The sequence below is a fragment of the Ciconia boyciana genome, chromosome 31, assembly GCF_034638445.1.
Source record: "Ciconia boyciana chromosome 31, ASM3463844v1, whole genome shotgun sequence".
Taxonomy (NCBI): domain Eukaryota; kingdom Metazoa; phylum Chordata; class Aves; order Ciconiiformes; family Ciconiidae; genus Ciconia; species Ciconia boyciana.
Window position 1 is genome coordinate 1145578 of NC_132964.1, and position 18997 is coordinate 1164574.

General features: G+C 60.1%; 1 protein-coding gene across 1 annotated transcript; it reads left to right on the top strand.

Moving 5' to 3' along the window:
- The first annotated feature begins 522 nt into the window (after window positions 1–522).
- Window positions 523–17658, top strand: C3 (complement C3). The gene is made up of 40 exons (XM_072848379.1): window positions 523–596; window positions 1445–1637; window positions 2027–2186; window positions 2478–2548; window positions 2629–2723; window positions 2806–2888; window positions 2973–3063; window positions 3468–3570; window positions 3758–3878; window positions 4251–4366; window positions 4650–4796; window positions 5650–5862; window positions 5959–6153; window positions 6649–6810; window positions 6889–7018; window positions 7245–7316; window positions 7774–7974; window positions 8263–8374; window positions 8708–8793; window positions 9218–9357; window positions 9439–9651; window positions 9956–10022; window positions 10580–10666; window positions 10756–10959; window positions 11266–11341; window positions 11419–11578; window positions 11754–11849; window positions 11993–12143; window positions 12257–12420; window positions 12967–13125; window positions 13650–13800; window positions 13933–13984; window positions 14215–14302; window positions 14769–14858; window positions 15355–15460; window positions 15772–15861; window positions 16144–16230; window positions 16523–16606; window positions 17059–17194; window positions 17480–17658. Exons 1-40 carry the CDS (start codon window positions 523–525, stop codon window positions 17619–17621), a joined length of 4968 nt encoding a protein of 1655 aa, XP_072704480.1. The 3' UTR covers window positions 17622–17658.
- The last annotated feature ends 1339 nt before the right edge of the window (window positions 17659–18997 follow it).

Genomic DNA, 18997 nt, shown 5'->3' on the forward strand with positions numbered 1-18997 from the left:
CATGTGGGGTCCTGCCCACCCCCACCCCATGACCCAGGAGAGTCGTGGGTGTCCCCTGGTGTCCACCCCATTCCCGTCGCATCCCCCCCTCCGGTGTCCCTCCCCGCTCTCCCCATGCCGTGTCGCAACTCCCCGTGGCCCCCTGCCAGCCGCCTTCCCCGAAATGAGGAAGGACCCAGGCGTCCGGGCAGGCCCTCCCCCACCCCTACGTGGGTGGACACGGGCATCCTGTGCTTCCCAGCCCCCGCCCAGGTGGACCCAAGGATCTGGGACCCCCTCCAATGGGTCCCAGACTCCCTTGGCATGGGTGGACCCAGGGGTCCAGGCAGACCCTCCCCAACCCTCACCCAGGTGGACCCAAGCATCTGCCCCCCTCCCCCCCCCCCCCCGTATCTGGGTGGCCCCAGGCGTCTGGAGCGTCGATGTGGGTGGACCCAGGCGTCCAGGCCCTGGTTACCCATTAACCAGTGGTGCCACCATAAAGGGACCCACTGGATCCCCGTCCCCGTCCCCCCTACAGCCATGGGGGCTCCGGTGCTGCCCCTCCTCCTCCTCGGCCTTCTGCTGCTGCATGTGGCCCCCACCCATGCCCAAATGTGAGTCACGGGACCCCCCCACCCATGGGACACCCCCCCTCCCCGGATTCCCCATGTGCCAATGGGACCCCACCCACCCATTGGAACCCCTCTTCTGGGACCCCCCACCTTGGGATCCACCTTGGGATCCCCCATGTGCCCATGGGACCCCCAACCCCTTGGACCCCCTCTTCTGAGTCAACCCCCACCCCACGCATGGGATCCCTGCACCCTGAGATTCCCTCACCCATGGGATCCCCACCCATAGGACCCCCTGGCTGGGAACCCAACGGCTGGGACCCCTCACCAACCAAGACCCCGTGCCCTAGATGGAACCCCCATGGTAGACCCCCCATGGCCAGGACCCCCACCCTAGATTGAACCTCCCCATGGCCAGGGCACCCACCCTGAAGGAGAGCCCCATATCTGGGACCCCCTAAACCAGGACCCCCCTGTCTGGGACTCCTACCCCAATTGGGACCCCCCTGCCCGGGACCCTCAACCTACCCGGGACACCCCTGACCAGGACCCCCACCCCAGATGGGAGCCCTCTTTCCAGGACACCCCCAGGGGTGGGTGCTGGAGGGCAATGGGGGGATATTGGGGTGCAATGGGGGGATATTGGGGTGCAGCGGGGAATTTGGGGTTGCTTCAGGCCCATGGGGCGGATTGGGGGTCCCTGGGGTGCCATAGGGCCCCCGGGGTGCTGGGTGCCATGGGGTCCCCAGGGTGCTGGGTGCTGTGGGGGACAGATCAGGGGATCCCTAGGGTGCTGTGGGGACAGACTGGGGGGGTTCTGGGTGCTGTGAGGTCCCCAGGGTGCTCTGGGGGACCCTGTGACAGCCCCCCATGACAGCCGGTGTCCCCAGGGCGATGATGGTGACACCGGCGGTGCTGCGGCTGGAGACGGAGGAGCGGGTGGTGCTGGAGGTGCCAGGGTTGACCGCCGCTGCCGAGGCCACCATCACGGTGCAGGACTTTCCCCTCAAGCGCCAGGTGCTCTACCAGACCCGCGTGCCACTGAGCCCCGCCGAGGGCATGTTGGCCACCGCCACCATCAAGGTATGTCATCACCACCGTGTCACCTCCCTGCCGGTCACTGCCCCCTCCCGCCCCGGAGAGGGTGGCCCATGGGGTTCAACCCTATATGAGATAGTGGAGAATCTCCATGGGGGCTGGTGGGACCTGGGGGAGGGTGGTCACCACAGGGTCTTTGGGGATGGTTGCTCTGACGTCCCTGGGGACACAGTCACCCCAGGTCCTTGGGGACAGTGACTCTGGGGTCCTTGGAGATGGTCACCCTATGATTAGAGGATGGTCACCCCTGTATCTTTGATGATGGTCACCCTGGAGTCCTTGGGGACTGTCACCTGGCATCCTCAGCCCCGTTCCCTGGGCATGGGTGCCATCTGGTGTCACCTGCCCCATCCATGTGTCCTCTGTCGCTGCAGGTGTCAGCCAAGGCACTGCCCCAGGCAGCGGGGAAGCAGTTTGTCTCGGTGTCGGCGCGGGTGAACGAGGTGTCCCTGGAGAAGGTGCTGCTGGTGTCACTCCAGAGCGGCCACATCTTCCTGCAGACTGACAAGCCCATCTACACCCCTGGCTCCACTGGTGTGTCCTTGGGGTGCTGGGTCTCACCATGGCGTGTTGGGCTGCTGGTGGCACCTTGGGGTGTTGGGTCCCCTCCACAGCACCTTGGGGTGCTGGTGTGACCTTGGGGTGCTGGGATCCAGCACCCGTTTGGGGACCTCCCCATGATGTCCCCACTGGGGTCCAGCACCCATTTGGGGACATCGTCCTGGCATCTCCACTGGGACCCAGCACCCATTTTGGGGTCCAGCACCCATTTCTGGATGTCCCCGCACCATCCCTGCTCACCTTGTCCCCTGTGTCCCCTCCCAGTGCTCTGCCGCCTCTTTGCTCTGAGCCACCTCATGGAGCCACTGTTCAAGACGGTGATCGTGGAGATCAAGGTGGGTGCCCGCTGGGGACACAGGGACATGGGGACACCGCCACCCATGCTACCGTCCCCAACCACTCCATGTCCCTTCAGACGCCTGATAATGTCATCATCAAGCAAGTGCCCGTGTCCTCGCCAAAGAAGACCGGCATCTATTCCCTCAACCACAACCTGCCTGAGGTCATCAGGTAGGTGTCACCTCCCAGGGTGGCCCTGGGGACATCCATGGGCCCGGGCTTGTTCCCTCACCCTGTCCCCCACCTTTTCCAGCCTGGGGACATGGACGATAATGGCCAAATTCGAAGACTCACCAGAACAGGTCTTCAGCACCCAATTCGAAGTCAAGGAGTATGGTAAGGTGGGGTGGGGGTCCCCAGACACCTGGGTCCCTTGTGCCTGTCCTGGATGCCTGGGTCCATTGGGTGTCCACCCCACAGTCCTGCCAAGCTTTGAGGTGGTCCTGGAGCCAGAGGAGAAGTTCCTCTACGTCGACCGGAAGGACGATTTCCGAGTGTCCATCACGGCCAGGTGGGATGGGGACCCGAAAACTGCTCATTTTGGGGGTCAAACCGCCATGGGCGATGGTGTGGGGTGACATTCCTGCTCTGCTCCTGCGCAAAGTCCCCAGGGATGAGGGGGTGGCATGGATGCAAGGTGACAGGTTTGAGGGTGATGGGGATATGGGGAAATGGGATGATGGGGACAGGGGGTGAGGAGGACACAGGGTGATGGTGACGGAGGTGGCCGGGCATGATGGGATGACAGGGGAACATGGGCATGTGGAGTGACAAGGACAGGGTGATGAGGACGTGGGGCAACGGGGTGACAGGGTTGCATGACAAGAGGATGTGGGGACATGGGGTGACAGTGATGTGGATGTGATGGGGACATGGGGACAGGGGTTGACAGTGACAGTGGTCACTTGTCCACAGGTACCTATATGGGAAGCGCCTGCAGGGGTCAGCCTTCGTCCTCTTCGGCGTTATGGTGGACAACGAGAAGAAGAGCATCCCCCAGTCCCTACGGCGCGTCCAGGTGACCCTGTCCTTGTCCCTGTCCCCATCCCTTGTCCCTGTTCCAGTCCCCTGTTCAGCTTTTGCTGAGCCCTGTCATCCCCGTCCTCATCCCTGTCCCCATCCCTGTCTCATACTGAGCTCTGCCATCCCCTGTCCCCATCCGGGTCCCCATGGCTGTTCCCTGTCCCACTAACTCCATGCCGCAGGTGATCGACGGGGACGGGGAAGCCGTGCTGTCCATGGCCACGCTGCGGCAGCGATTTGCCAACCCCCAGGAGCTGGTGGGACATTCACTCTACGTCTCCGTCACCGTACTCACCGAGTCAGGTGTGCAGAGGGATCACAGGGGACACAGGGGACTTGGGAGGATAGGGACAGCAGGGACGTATGAGGCCACGGGCTGTACGTCTCTGTCACAGTCTTCAACAAGTTGGGTAGGTAGGGGGACACTTGGGGACATGTGGGGACACAGGGGGATGGGAACAGCAGTGACACGTGGGGCTGGGGACGTGGGGTTGGGGACAGCAAAGGACAGGGAGACATGGGGTTGGGGACAGCAAGGATGAGGACAGGTGAGGTTGGGGACAGCGAGGATGGGGACATCTGGGGCCACCCAAGGTCAGACAGGGCTGTCCCTGGGGGAGACCAGGAGCCCTGTCCTGATGCTGGGTGACATGGCTGTTCCCGTGGCCATCGCAGGCAGTGACATGGTGGAGGCACAGCGCACTGGCATCCACATCGTGACGTCCCCGTACACCATCCACTTCACCCGCACCCCCAAGTACTTCAAGCCAGGGATGCCCTTTGATCTGACGGTAATGGCATCTGGGGACAGGGATGGGGACGGCAGTGGCATTGGTCCAGGACCCCCATGGTACCAGGGTCCCCAGCATCGGGATGGAGATAGGGCAAGCCTGGGGGTTTGTGGGTGGAGGAGACTTGGTGACCAGGGTCTGTCCCCGTGTTATATCGCTGTGTCACCTGGAGAGGGCCTGGGGACCATGGACTGTCCCTGTGTCACCTGGATGGCACCAGGTGACGTGTCCCTCATGCCATGTCCCCATGTAATGTCCTCATGTAACACCACATCCCCTGCAGGTCTATGTCACTAACCCAGATGAGTCCCCGGCTCCACGTGTCAGCGTCAAGGCTGATGGCTTCCAGGGTCTTGTGTCCACCCAGCGTGATGGCACAGCCAAGCTGGTCCTCAACATGCCAGCCAACAAGGACACCGTTCCCATCACCGTGAGTGGGGATAGGTACCGGGGTGGCCTTGGAACTGGGGTGGCCAAGGTGGCTGGGGACAGGGGTGGTTGAAGTGACCTGGGGGGCTGGGGTTGCTGCAACAACCAAGGTGGCTGAGATGTCCAGGGTGACCAAGAACCACGGCTAGCATGGTCACCATTGACCAAGGACCAGGACAGCAGGATCGGGGGACCAGGATGGCCTAGACATCCATGGTGGCCAAGTGTCAGGGCCACCCCAGTCACCATTGACCAAGGACCATGATGGCCATGGTCAGGGGGGACCAGCATGGCTGAGGTGACTGTGGTGATTAAGATGTCCAGAGTGACCAAGGACCAGGGCTATCCTGGTCACTGCTGACCAAGGAGCAGGATGGCTGGTGTCAGGGGGACCATGGCAGCCAACACAATTGGGTTGACCAAAACATCTAGAGTTGATCAAGGACCAGGATGGCCAGTGTCAGGGGAACTGGTGGAAATGTCCCCAGTGGCCAAGTTGTCCATGGTGGCCTGCAGCCAGGGTCAGCACGGTTCACCAGTGACCAAGAACCGGGATGACCAAGGTCAGGGGGGTGGGAGTGGCCAAGATGTTCAGGGTAGCCAAGGGCCAGGAGGGCCAATGTCAGGGGGACCAAGGTGGTTGAGTTGACTAGAGGGGCCAAGACATCCAGGGTAGCAGAGATGATCAGGTTGACCAAGGAGATGATCACCATTGACCAACGACCAGGGCAGCAGGGGTCAGGGAGACCAGGACAGCCAAGACCTCTACAGTGGCCAAGACCTCCGCGCTGACCCCTGCCCAGGTCTATGCCTCTCTCTGTTGACCAGGTGCCACTGTGTCCCCTGTCTTGCAGGTGCGGACGAGCCAGCATGGGCTGCCTTCTGACCGCCAGGCCTCACGACAGATGACCGCCGAAGCTTACCGCAGCCAGGGTGGTTCTGGCAACCTCCTCCACCTGGCCGTGGGGGCCACTGAGCTGCAGCCTGGTGACAATCTCGCCGTGAACTTCCACCTCAAGAGCAACAGCAACGGAGTCCGTGACTCTGTCCCACACTTCACCTACCTGGTGAGCACGCTTGGCCTCTGCCAACCAACTGCCCCCCATCTTGGGGACCTAGGTGTCCAGGTGTCCACCAACCCTGCCTTTCTTTGCCCACTGCAGATCATGAGCAAGGGGCGCATCATCCGCGTGGGGCGACAGCGGCACGAGGCTGGCCAGAGCCTGGTTACCATGTCACTGCCAGTGACGGCCGAGCTCATCCCCTCCTTCCGCATCGTGGCCTACTACTACGTGAAGCCCAGCGAGATTGTTGCCGACTCCATCTGGGTTGACGTCAAGGACACTTGCATGGGCACCGTGAGTGTGTCCCCACTGTCCTAGGGGTTGGGGGGGGCCCGTGGGGGTATTGACTGGGCCTTGGAGGTAGTTTAGGTGGCCCTTGAGGTGGCCCAAGATGGAGGTTGGGTGGCCCATGATGGAGATTGGGTGGCACTTAGGTGGTTTTGATAGTCCATGGGGGGCTTGGGCATCTCACAGGGGGCCTTGGGCAGCCCTTGAGGGGCTTGAGTGGCCCACGATGGGGATTGGGTGTCACTTAGGTGGTTTGGATAGTCCATGAGGGGCTTGAGCATCTCATGGGGGGGGCTTGGGTGGCCCAGGTGACCCACTGATGGTCCAGATGTTCCATGGTGGAGGACACAGCCATCAGCTACCTCTAGAGGACTTCAACACCCCATGGGGTTGGGGTACCCCCATGGGGCAGCTCCTGGGGGTGTGGTGAAGGGTTTTTTTTGGCATCCCGTGGACATGACACTCCCCCCCCCCCCCGCCCCACCCTGTGTCCCCTGGCAGCTGGTGGTGAAGGGAGCGACGGAGGCTGACAACCGGGTGCATGAACCGGGGACACCCATGCGGCTGCGCATCGAGGGTGACCACAATGCCTGGGTGGGGTTGGTGGCTGTGGATAAGGGCGTCTTCGTCCTCAGCAAGAAGAACAAGATCACCCAGTCCAAGGTGGGTGCCTGGGTCCCCATCCCCACTGTCCCCAGGTGGTAGCAGTGGCTGTCATGGCTTGTCCCCTGTTGGCCACAGGTTTGGGACATGGTGGAGAAGAGTGACATCGGCTGTACCCCGGGCAGCGGGAGGGACAACGTGGGTGTCTTTGCTGATGCTGGCCTCAGCCTGGTCACCAACGTGAAGATCATCACGCCGCCGCGGTCAGGTAGGGGACATGCTGGGGACTGGGACAACCTCGGGTGGCACCTGGGGATGGGGTAGGTGACACCTTGGGGATGTGGCACTTCGAGAATGGGGGAGTGTGACACCTCAGGGATGGGGGAAGTGTCCCCTGAGCTTTGGGATGTGACAACTGATGTCAAGGGGAAGTGACACATGGGTTTGGGGCTGTGACACTGTGGGGTCCTGACCTGTGTCCTCTCCCTTCCCAGAGGTCCAGTGTCGTCAGCCTGCGAAACGCAAGCGCCGCTCCTTGCAGCTCATCGAGTACAAAGGCACCAAGGGTAGGTGGCACTCGGAGTGTCCCATGTCCCCGAGAACACTGGAATGTCCTGTGCCGCTGGGGACACCAGATTGTCCCATGTCCCTGAAGATGCCAAAGTGTCCCAGGTTCCCAAGGGACACCAGAGCATCCCATGTCCCAGTCAATACTAGTGTCCCACATCCCTGAGGGACACCAGAGTGTCCCATGTCCCAGTCAACACCAGTGTCCCATGTCCCTGAGGGACACCAGAGCATCCCATGTCCCAATCAATACCAGTGTCCCACATCCCTGAGGGACACCAGTGTCCCATGTCCCAGTCAATACCAGTGTCCCATGTCCCTGAGGGACATCAGAGTGTCCCATGTCCCTGGTGATACCACAGCATCCCATATCCCAAAGGACACCAAGAGTGTCCCATGTCCCTGATGGCCCTCAGGCCAGGACTGGGTGCCAGTTGGGTGCCTCGGTGCTGGCAGCGGCTGAGTACATGGACAAGATGCTGCGCAAGTGTTGTGAGGACGGCATGAAGGAAAACCCCATGGGCCACAGCTGTGAGCATCGGACCAACTACATCCAGGATGGAGAAGCCTGCATCCGGGCCTTCCTCGACTGCTGCAACTACATCAAGGGCATCCGTGACCAGAAGCAGCGCGAGCTCCACCTCGAGCTGGCTCGAAGCAAGTGCTGGGCAATGGTGGGGTTAATGGTTGGGCGAAGCTTGGGCGAAGCTTAAGGGAAGCTTAAGTGAAGCTTGGGCGAAGGTCAGGTGAACCTCGGGTGTTGCTTGTGCTGTCCTTGGGCGATACTTGGATGAATTTTGGGCAATGCTTGGGTGAAAGTTGGGTGATGCCTAGAAGATGCTTGGGCAAAACAAGGGTGGTGCTCGGATGATGCTGGGGTGATACTGGCTCCACCCAGGGGCTGGGCCCTGAGGCCATGGTTGAGAGGGATGCTGCCATCCCCAGGTGAGGCGGACGACGGCTTCCTGGCTGATGAGGACATCACCTCACGGAGCCTCTTCCCGGAGAGCTGGCTGTGGCAGCTGGAGGAACTGACGGAGCAGCCCAATGAGCTGGGGTGAGCCCTGTGCCCTTGTCCCACTACCCCTCCACCCCATGGGTCAACTTGGTGATCATTACCTCCTCCCTGTCCAGCTCTGGACACTGCCTTGCCCAGTCTGGAGACCAGCTATGATCCCCCCCAAGTCCAGACAAGGGCCACCTTTGACCCCCTGGTGCTGCCTCAGGACCAGCTATGACAACTTGGTCCAGCTCCGGGGCCATCTACAACCACCTGGTCTAGCTTGGGGACCAGCTATGACCCCCCTACTCCAGCTTAGTGGCTGGTTACACCTCCCTAGCCTGGCTTCGGGCTGGTTATGACCCCCTTGGTCATTCCCATCCTCTCCAGAATCTCCATGAAGACTCTGCCTGTGTACCTGAAGGACTCCATCACCACGTGGGAGGTCCTGGCCGTCAGTATCTCACGGACCAAGGGTACGTGATGGAGTAGGAAGGTGTCCCTGGGGTTCAAAGGAATCCCCCAAACCTTGGGGGTGGTCCCTGGGACTTGAAGGGTCCCCTAAAGCCTGGTGGGTTTCCTTGGGGTTTGAGAGATCTCAAAAATCTTAGAGGGGTGCATACCAGTGGAGAGGTGCCTCAAACTTTGGGGAGATCCCCTAAAGCTTGTTGGCAGTCCTTGGGAATTGAGGGATCTCCTAAGCCTTGGGAGGACTCCATGAGACTTGAGGGATCCCCCAAGCCTTGGGAGGAATCCATGGGACTTGAGGGATGCCCTAAACCTTGGGAAGACTCCATTGGACTTGAAGGATCTCTGAAAGCCTTGGGGATGTCCCTGGGAGATGAGGGGCCCAGCAAGCCCATAAGTCTGAACCCCATGTCCCTGGGGGCCACCCCACAGGGCTATGCGTGGCTGACCCCTATGAGATCACGGTGATGAAGGAGTTCTTCATCGACCTGCGCCTGCCCTACTCTGTGGTGAGGAACGAGCAGGTGGAGATCCGTGCCATCCTCTACAACTACTGGACGCACGAAATCACGGTCAGCAGGGGACCCACGCCCGGGCTTCTGGGGGGTCTGTGGCCACCTGAACCCCACAGCCAACATATCTGTGCCTTCCAGGTGCGTGTGGAGCTGATGCACAACCCAGCCCTGTGCAGCGCCTCCACCTCCAAGATGCGCTACCAGCAGATCCTCAAGCTGAAACCCCAGTCATCGTGGGCTGTGCCCTTCGTCATCGTGCCCTTGCAGCTGGGGCTGCATGACATCGAGGTGAAGGCAGCTGTCCGGGGCAGGTTCGTGGCTGATGGTGTCAAGAAGAAGCTGAAAGTTGTGGTGAGTGACCATTGCTGCTCATGGCGTCTCCACCACATGGTGCCACCTCCACCCCTGAGATGTCCTCAGCATGTTATCCCTGTGACATCCCTGTCTCCACTTTCATCCTGGTGTTGGCACCCAGGGATGAAGGATCCTCCTCCCAGGATGCTCAGATGTGGTCTCCTGGGGCTCTCCCAGTTTTGTCCCATGACCTGGGGACACTGGTTTAGACTGGGACACCTTTCCTGGACAACCCAGAGAGGTTGGGAAGGGGGGACCCAAAACCAGCCCAACCTTGAGCATTGGACTCTCACCTCTACAGCCCGAAGGGATGAGGTTGGAGAAGACGGTGAAGATAGTTGAGCTGGACCCAAAGAAGAAGGGAGTCAGTGAGTGGCCCTGGCTGGTCTTGGGGATGTCTCAGCCCCATGGGAATGTCCCACTGAGGGAAGGATCTGGGGCATCTCAGGCAACAAGGGAAGTCCCACTGTGGGTCTGGGACATGTGGGGGGATGAAGGATGTACCACCAAGGGTAGGACTGGGGCATCTTGGGGGACAAGGGACATCCCACTATGGAGCTGGGGCATCTCAGGGAATGGGAGATGTCCTGCTGTGGGTCTGGGGCATCCTTGGGGACAAGGGACATCCTACTTGGAGCTGGGGCATCTTGGGGGACAAGGGATGTGCCACTATCAGGCTGGGGCATCTCAGGGAATGAGGGATGTCCTGCTGTGGGTCTGGGCCATCCTTGGGGACAAGGGACATCCTAGTATGGAGCTGTGGCATCTCAAGGGAGAAGGGACATCCTGGTATGGCTCTGGAACATCTTGAGGGACAAGGGACATCCTGTTGCAGATGTGGGACAGGGCTGGGTCACCTCATGGTGGGGGAGGACATGAAGGATTTGGGGTCACTCCTCTCCATCCTGCCCTCCCTGCCCCACAGATGGCGTACAGAAAGAGAACGTGAAGGCAGCAAACCTCTCTGACATTGTCCCCAACACTGAGTCGGAGACTAAAGTCAGCATCCAAGGTGAGAACAGGGGAAGGGACACATGTGGGGGACAAGCTGGGACGGGGCAGGACACTCCTGGCTTGACGTCTCCCCTTCTTCTGGTCCAGGCAACCCTGTGTCCATCATGGTGGATAAAGCCATCGACGGGGACAAGCTGAAGCACCTCATCAAGACACCATCGGGCTGCGGGGAGCAGAACATGATCAGCATGACGCCCACTGTCATCGCCACCCACTACCTGGACAACACGTTGCAGTGGGAAAGCCTCGGTGTTGACCGCCGCACTGAGGCCATCGGCTTGATTAAAAAGGGTAGGAGCATCCCCCAAAGGGTGGGAGCATCCCCTGGTTTCCTCTCTTGGGGTGCAAAACGTCACCATCACCCAAGGTGCTGAAGAAACCTGCACCTTTGAAGAAGACATGGGTTGGGTGCTACCAGTTTGGGGATTTCTAGAGCTACTGGTTTGCACTGGAATGTGCTCCGGAGCGTGTTGGTGGCCTGAAGCTACTTCAGTTTCACTGGGTGCTCTTTGTATTGGCCAATGACTGAAGGGCATTGGTGGCCTGAAGCCACCCCTGGGTGCTCCTTGTGTTGGCCAACCACCATCTCCTCACCAGGTTACACCCAACAACTTGCTTTCCGGAAATCTGACAGCTCCTATGCTGCCTTCAAGGACCGCCCAGCAAGCACCTGGTGAGGGTCATGTTGCCACCACCATGTGGGTCCGGGTGACAGGGTTCGACATGACGCTAAGGTCTTTCTGTCCCCAGGTTGACAGCCTATGTGGCCAAAGTCTTTGCCATGGCCATCAAGCTGGTAGACATTGAGCCCGAGGTCATTTGTGGTGCCATAAAATGGCTCATCCTGGACAAGCAGAAGCCAGATGGCATTTTCCAAGAAGATGCACCTGTCATCCATAAGCAGATGGTGGTATGGGAGGATCCGAACCCTGTCCCTGCTGGTGGCCAAAATCCTGTTGGCTCGAGGTTTTGGAATGAGCTGTGGGGAAAGGACTATGCTGGGTGACAGGGATGAGTGTTGGGTGGATAGCACTTGCTGTGAAAACCATGATCCTGAGGTTTTTTCCCTCCATTTTGTCATGCAGGGAGGCTACGAGGGTGCCGAGCCTGAGGTGTCACTGACAGCCTTTGTCCTCATCGCGCTGCAGGAGGCCCGGGGGATCTGCAAGGACCATGTCAACGTGAGTGGCTCGGTCCTCAACCCTACACGGGGAGAGGGGGGACAACTGGCACCTGTCACATAGAAGGACAGTGCTTCAAGGTGAGGTGCCCAAGCCTTATAGCAGCCACCTGAGAATCCAAACTTACCATCCGTTCTGCCCAGAGCTTGGATGGGAGCATCAACAAAGCTGCCGAATACCTTGCCCGGAGGTACCAGTCACTGGCCCGACCCTACACAGTGGCCCTGACCTCCTATGCCTTGGCCCTGACAGGGAAACTCACAAGCGAGAAAGTTCTCATGAAGTTTTCCAAAGGTGATGTCTCACCGCGGGGACAAAACTGGGGTGGGGGGGAGAGGTAATTATGGGTTACTTGGTGGGGGGAGAAATCATCCCTAGAGGGTGCTGAGGGACTGATGTCACCCCAGAGGGCAAAAGCTGGGAGGAACGCAATGCCCATACCTACAACATCGAGGGGACATCCTACGCGTTGCTGGCCTTGCTGCAAATGGAGAAGGCGGAGCTGACGGGGCCAGTGGCCCGCTGGCTGGCCCAGCAGAACTACTTCGGTGGTGGCTACGGATCCACTCAGGTGGGCTACAGACCCCCCTGGCACCCATGGGTGCTGTCCTGGTACCCGCTGCCATGGGGAAGGGGGACATGAAGATAGGGGCTGAGGGTTTTGTTGGGGGTTGAGGGGTGACCTTGAGGCCCTGGGAACTCCAGGGACATGGCATGTGTCTTGGGGGACACCTCTGGTCCCATGGGACCCCAAAGGCATTGGGGGACCCCTCAGGGCTTGGGGGTCACCTCAGGGCTCTTGGGACCCCCAGGGACATGGCATGTCCTTGGGGAACACCCCTGGCCCCATGGGATCTCAAGGGCTTTGGAAAACCCAAAAGGCCTGTCCCTGGGGGACACCCTAGTCCCTGGGGACACCTCCAGACCCTGGGGACCCTCAGGGACACGTCCTGTCCCTGGGGGACACCTCTGCTCCATGAGACCCCCAAGGGTATGTTCCAGGTGATATCAGGTGGCCCCAGAACTTCGGGTCACCCTGGGCTCAAGGCCACCCAGGGGGCTTTGGGGATGCTCCAGACAGTGTCCCCAAGCCCTGGTGACACAGGTGTCCCTGCAGGCCACCATCCTGGTATTCCAAGCATTGGCCCAGTACCAGGTGGCAACTCCGCGGCAGCTCGAGCTCAACCTTGACGTGTCGGTGCTGCTGCCGCGCCGTGCCAATGCCATCACCTACCGCATCGAGAACCGCAATGCCCTGGTGGCACGCTCCGCCGAGGTACCGGCACCCTTGTCATCGTTGTCACTGTCACCATCAGGACCATGGGGATGCAGCACTGCTTGCCCTGCTGTTGCTGTCCATGGGATGTCCCTGTCCCCTCTGTGTCTCTTCATGTCCCAGGACAATCTTGTCCCCTCGCTATAGCCTCAAGTGTCCCTGTCCCTTCCATGTCCCCTCCGTGTCCTGTCCCCTCTGTGTCCTTCCAAGACTTGGGTTGTCCCTGCCATGTCCCTCCATGTCCCAGGCTGATCTTGTCCCCTCCCTTGCTGTGACCTGGAATGTCCCTGTCCCCTTCATGTCCCTCCATGTCCTCTGATTTCCTTGTCCCCTCCATGTCCTTCAATGTCCCTGTCCCCTTTGTGTCTTGCAACACTGTTGTCCCCTCCATGTCCTGGGATGTCGCTGTCCCTTCTACACCCCCTCCATGTTCCCGCATGCCTCCATGGCCCAGGATGCTCCATCCCTTCCATGTCCCTCCCAGGGATGTCCCTGTCCCTCCCCAACGTCCCCTCTCCCCACAGACCAAGCTGAACGAGGACTTCACGGTGAAAGCTGAGGGCACGGGCAAGGGGACGATGACAGTGGTGACTGTCTACCATGCCAAGGTCCCCGAAAAGGATGACAAGTGTGACCAGTTCGACCTGCGGGTGCAGGTGGAGGACGTGAAGGCAGGTGAGTCCTCCACATGTCCTCGCTATGTCCCCCTGTATCCCTCCCCGTGTCCCCTATGTGTACCCTCCATGTCACCCCATGTCCCCTTCAATGTCCCCCATGTCCCCTCATTGTCCCCATGTCCCCCCACAGGCAAGGAACAGGATGGCATCATCCGCTCCGTCAAGATCACCATCTGCACCAGGTAGGACAGGCTGGGGACGTTGGGGACATCGGGGCATTGGAGATAGGGAGGGCAATGGGGATACTGGGGATGGGGACATCAGGGAAAAGGATGGGGATGTTGGGGACAAACAGCGCTCAGCGCCACCTTGTCCCATAGGGATCCTTGGGAACAGGAACATCAGGGATGGGGATGCTGGGGACAATAGGGCAGTTGGGGACAGGCAGGTGGCCTCAGCCCTGTCCCCACAGGTACCTGGACAAGGTGGATGCCACCATGTCCATCCTCGATGTCTCCATGCTCACGGGCTTCTTGCCTGACCTCCAGGACCTGAAGAGGGTGAGTGCAGGGACATGGGGACACACGGGGGGACCTGGGGGAGACACGGGACCTTGTATCTTTGTGCCATCATGTCCCACCACGTCCCCACATCTCCCTAACCCCCATGTGTGTCCCCTGTGTCCTTGTGTCCCCACATCCCCATGTGTCCCTGTGTGTCACTGTGTCCCCATATTCCCCTGTGCCACTGCATCCCTGTGTCCCTGCCTTTCCCTCCATGGCCATGTGTCCTCATGTCCCCTGGTGTCACTGTCCCTGTGTCCCCACGTCCCCCTGTGTCCCCACATCTCTGCAAGTCCCCTGCGTCCTGCCATGGCCACATGTCCCTGCGTGTTCCAGGTGGCCAACATCACTATGTCCCTATGTGCCCCTGTGCCCATATATCCCTGTATCCTGATGTGGTTGCGTGTCCCCACTTGTCCCTGCATGTCCTGCATGCCCGGTGTCACCATGTCCCTGTCCCCAGCTCACGGACGGGGTGGACAAGTACATCTCCAAGTATGAGATCGACCAAGGACAGTCGGAGCGCAGCAACCTCGTCATCTACCTCGACAAGGTGGGGACACGGGGGACATGGGGGGCATGAGGGACGTGGGGATGGGGACAAGATGGGACAGGATGGGGACATGATGGGACAGGGATGGGGAAATGATGGGACAGGGAGGGGACAGGGACAAGGATGGGCATAGGATGGAATTGGGGACATGGGCAGGGACAGGATGGAGACAGGGATGAGGATGAAGCTGGGGACATGGGTGGGGACAGGACTGGGACAGGGATGGGATGGGGATGCAGGTGGGGTTGGGGACATGGATAGGGACTGGAACAGGGACAGGGATGGGAATGAGGTTGGGGACATGGATGGGGACAGAGGTGGGGACAGAAAAAGGGTCTCAGGGGTGGGGACAAGGACAGGGTTGGGTCCAGGTCATGGATAGGGACAGCATGGGGATATGGCTGGGGACAGGCCCAGCCTGGGGGTTGGGGCGCTGACTCCCAGCCTGGCTGACTGCCATCCCCATGTCCCTGTGTCCCCGTGTCCCCGTCCCCAGGTTTCACACGAGGCCGAGGAGTGTTTCTCCTTCAAGGCCCACCAGCGATTCCAGGTGGGCTTGATCCAGCCCGCGGCTGTCACCGTCTACAGCTACTACAAGATTGGTGCGCCCCATGTCCCCTTGTGTCACCCTCAGGTCCCCTCTGTCCCCACACTCTCCTCTGTGCCCCCTGCTTCCACAAAGTCCCCTCTGTGTCCTCCCTCTGTGTCCCCTCCTGTCCCTTTGTCCCACCATGTCCCTGCTGATCTCCCCATGCCTGTGTCACCATGTCCCCCCATGTCCCCATGTCCCCTTGCATCCCCTGCTGACCTTCTCCCTCCACATGTCACTGCTCTGTCCCCATGTCTCCCATTGGTCCTTTCCCCTTGTGTCCTCCCCCACCTCGTGTCCCCTCATGTCCCCGTGTCCCTGCAGATGACCGCTGCACCCGTTTCTACCATCCGGAGAAGAACAGCGGGCAACTGAGCAAGATCTGCTACGGGGACGTGTGCCGCTGCGCCGAAGGTGACATGGGGACACAGGGACATGGGGGTAGACTGGTTCTACACCCCTACCATGATGGGACACATCATGGCCATGACGGGACACATCATTGCTGTGATGGGACATGTCATGGCCGTGATGGGACACGTCATGGCTGTGATGGGACGCGTCATTGACAAGATGGGATGTGTCATGACTGTGATGGAGTCGTGTCCCTGCTATGGTGGGACATGTCGCTGCCATGATGGGACATGTCACTACCACAATAGACCTTGTCATGGCCGTGTCCACATGTCCCCGCAGAAAACTGCTTCATGCGGCCCAAGCAAGACACCCAGATCACCGTCAACCAACGCATTCAGCGCGCCTGCGAGCCGGGAGTTGACTACGGTGGGACATGGGGGACACGGGGGACGTGGGGTCATGGAAGGATACTGGGGGATATGGGGTCGTGGGGGGAGTTGGGGACACAGAGAGGACATAAAGGATATGGATGGGGACACGAAGGGCAGTAGAAGAACAAGGGGCATGAAGAGACATGGAGGGACAAGGACAGGCGGGGATGTAGAGGGACATGGGGAGGAAAGGGGGGGACAGAGGGCCCCCCACATGCTGAGGGGCCACCCTGGAGTGGGGGTGCTGTCTAGGGGTGGGGGTGACACAGTGATGTCCCCCTCCCTAGTGTACAAGGTGAAGCTGATGGCAGTGGAGCAGTCGTCGTCCCATGACAACTACATCATGACCATCCTCTCCGTCATCAAGATGGGTACGAGCACCCCAGGGGTGGGGGACAAGGCCCCCCTGAGGGACATGGTGGGGGTCACCTAGGGCTGGGGACGGCCAGGGGCAGGGACACCCAGGTGGGTTGGTGTCACTAGGGTGGCTTGGGGGCCCCCAGGTGGGTTGGCATCACCCAACGGTGCTGGGGACACCCGTTGGGAAGGAACACCCAGGTGGGTTGGTGTCACCCAAGGGTGCTGGGGACACCCAGGAGGGCTGGTGTCACCCAGGTGGAGTGGAGACACCCAAGGGTGCTGGGGAAAGCTGGAGGGAACTGGTGTCACCCATGGCTGATGACACCAGTGGGGTGGTGCCACCAAGGATGCCAGTGGCTCCCTGGGGACTGAGAGTCCCCGTTGCGGGACATGGCAAAGTGGGTGTCCCTGTTGTGGCATGGCTGGAGGTGGCATGTCACCTGTGTGTCCTCCCCTGGGACAGGCACCGACGAGGACCCAGCAGGAAGCAACCGGACCTTTGTGAGCCACCAGCAGTGCCGAGATGCTCTGAGGCTCCAGATCGGCCAGGACTACCTGCTCTGGGGGCTGGCCACCGACCTGTGGGTCACCAGCGGCCGGTAGGGACATGGGGACACGTGTGGGCACATGGATGGGGCCATATCTGTGGGGACATGGGAACACGAGACATGGGACATTGGGGACATGGGTAGATGGGACATGGGGACACAGAGACACATGGACATGGTGACACCGACACCCAAGTACACAGGCGCATCCCCCCCAAGCCTGAGATTCTCCAGTGTCTTGTACAGGGTTGTGCACCCCAATGTCCATCCCTCTGTCCCCCCCCGACGTACCACCTCCTTCTGACCCATGTCCCCCTGTCCCCTTGCTGTCTCCAGCTTCTCCTACCTCATCGGCAAGGACACGTGGCTGGAGGTATGGCCCTCGGAGGTGGCATGCCAGGAACCCGACCTGCAATCCCTCTGCCAGGACTTCATTGAGTTCGCCGAGGCCATGACCATGTTCGGGTGTCCATCCTGAGCTAGTGCCCCCCCACCCATGGGTGCCCCCCACCCTGCTGCCCCCTGTTGCCCCCTTTTTTTTTGGGTTAAAGAAGTCCTTTCTGACAGCCTGGCTCTGGATCTGCATGGTGAGGGTGTCAGGGGGATGTGGGGACACTGTAGGTGACAACGGGTCATGGGGACACAGTAGGGGACAACAGGGTAGTGAGGCCTTCATAGTAGTCATGGGGACTTTGTAGGGGACAACGGGTTTGTGGGGACTCCATAGGGGATGATGGGGTCATGGGGACACCACAGGGGCCATGGGGACTTTGTAGGGGACAACGGGTTTGTGGGGACTCCATAGGGGATGATGGGGTCATGGGGGACACCATAGGGGCCATGGGGACTTTGTAGGGGACACCAGGTTTGTGGGGACTCCATAGGGGATGATGGGGTCATGGGGGACACCATAGGGGCTGTGGGGACTTTGTAGGGGACACCAGGTTTGTGGGGACTCCATAGGGGATGATGGGGTCATGGGGGACACCATAGGGGCTGTGGGGACTTTGTAGGGGACAACGGGTTTGTGGGGACTCCATAGGGGATGATGGGGTCATGGGGGACACCATAGGGGCTGTGGGGACTTTGTAGGGGACACCAGGTTTGTGGGGACTCCATAGGGGATGATGGGGTCATGGGGGACACCACACGGGCCGTGGGGACTCCGTAGGGGATGACAGACCTATGGGGATCCTGTAAGGGATGATGGGATCATGGGGACCCTATAGGGGACAACAAGGTCCCTATGGAAAACTCCATAGGGGACAACAGAGTTGTGGGGACTCCACAGGGGTCATGAGGACTCGGTAGGTGACAATGGAGTTGGGAGGACCCCATAGGGGATGTGAGGATTCCATAGGGGATGATGGTGTTGTGGAGACTCTTTGCGGATGTGAAGATGCTGTAGGGGATGACAAGGTCATGGGGACACCATAGGGGACAACAGGGCTGTGGAGACTTCATAGGTGTGATGGGGACTTCATAGGGGACAGCAGGATCGTGTGGGCTCCACAGGGGACGTGGGCATTCCATAGGGGACATGGGTACTCCATAGGGGACATGGGTACTCCACAGGGGACATGGGTACTCCATAGGGGACAACAGTGTCCTGGAGGTAACATAAGGGGATGTGAGGATTCCATAGGTGATGACAGGGCTGTGGGAACCCTGTAAGGGATGATGGGGACTCCATAGGGGACAACAGGCTTGTGAAGACTCCATAGGGGACCACAGGATCATGGGGACCTTATAGGGAATGATGGGGTTGTGGGGATTCCATAGGTGACCACTCATTCTTGTGAACTCCATAGGGCGCCAAGAGGCCATGTGGGGCTGTACGGGGCCATAGGCGAC

Coding starts and splice junctions, on each gene's coding strand:
- C3 (XM_072848379.1), top strand. CDS start 523: ATGGGGGCTCCGGTGCTGCCCCTCCTCCTCCTCGGCCTTCTGCTGCTG. Junction 14,303..14,768: donor ACCTCCAGGACCTGAAGAGG/GTGAGTGCAGGG, acceptor CCCTGTCCCCAG/CTCACGGACGGGGTGGACAA. Junction 15,461..15,771: donor CTACAGCTACTACAAGATTG/GTGCGCCCCATG, acceptor GTGTCCCTGCAG/ATGACCGCTGCACCCGTTTC.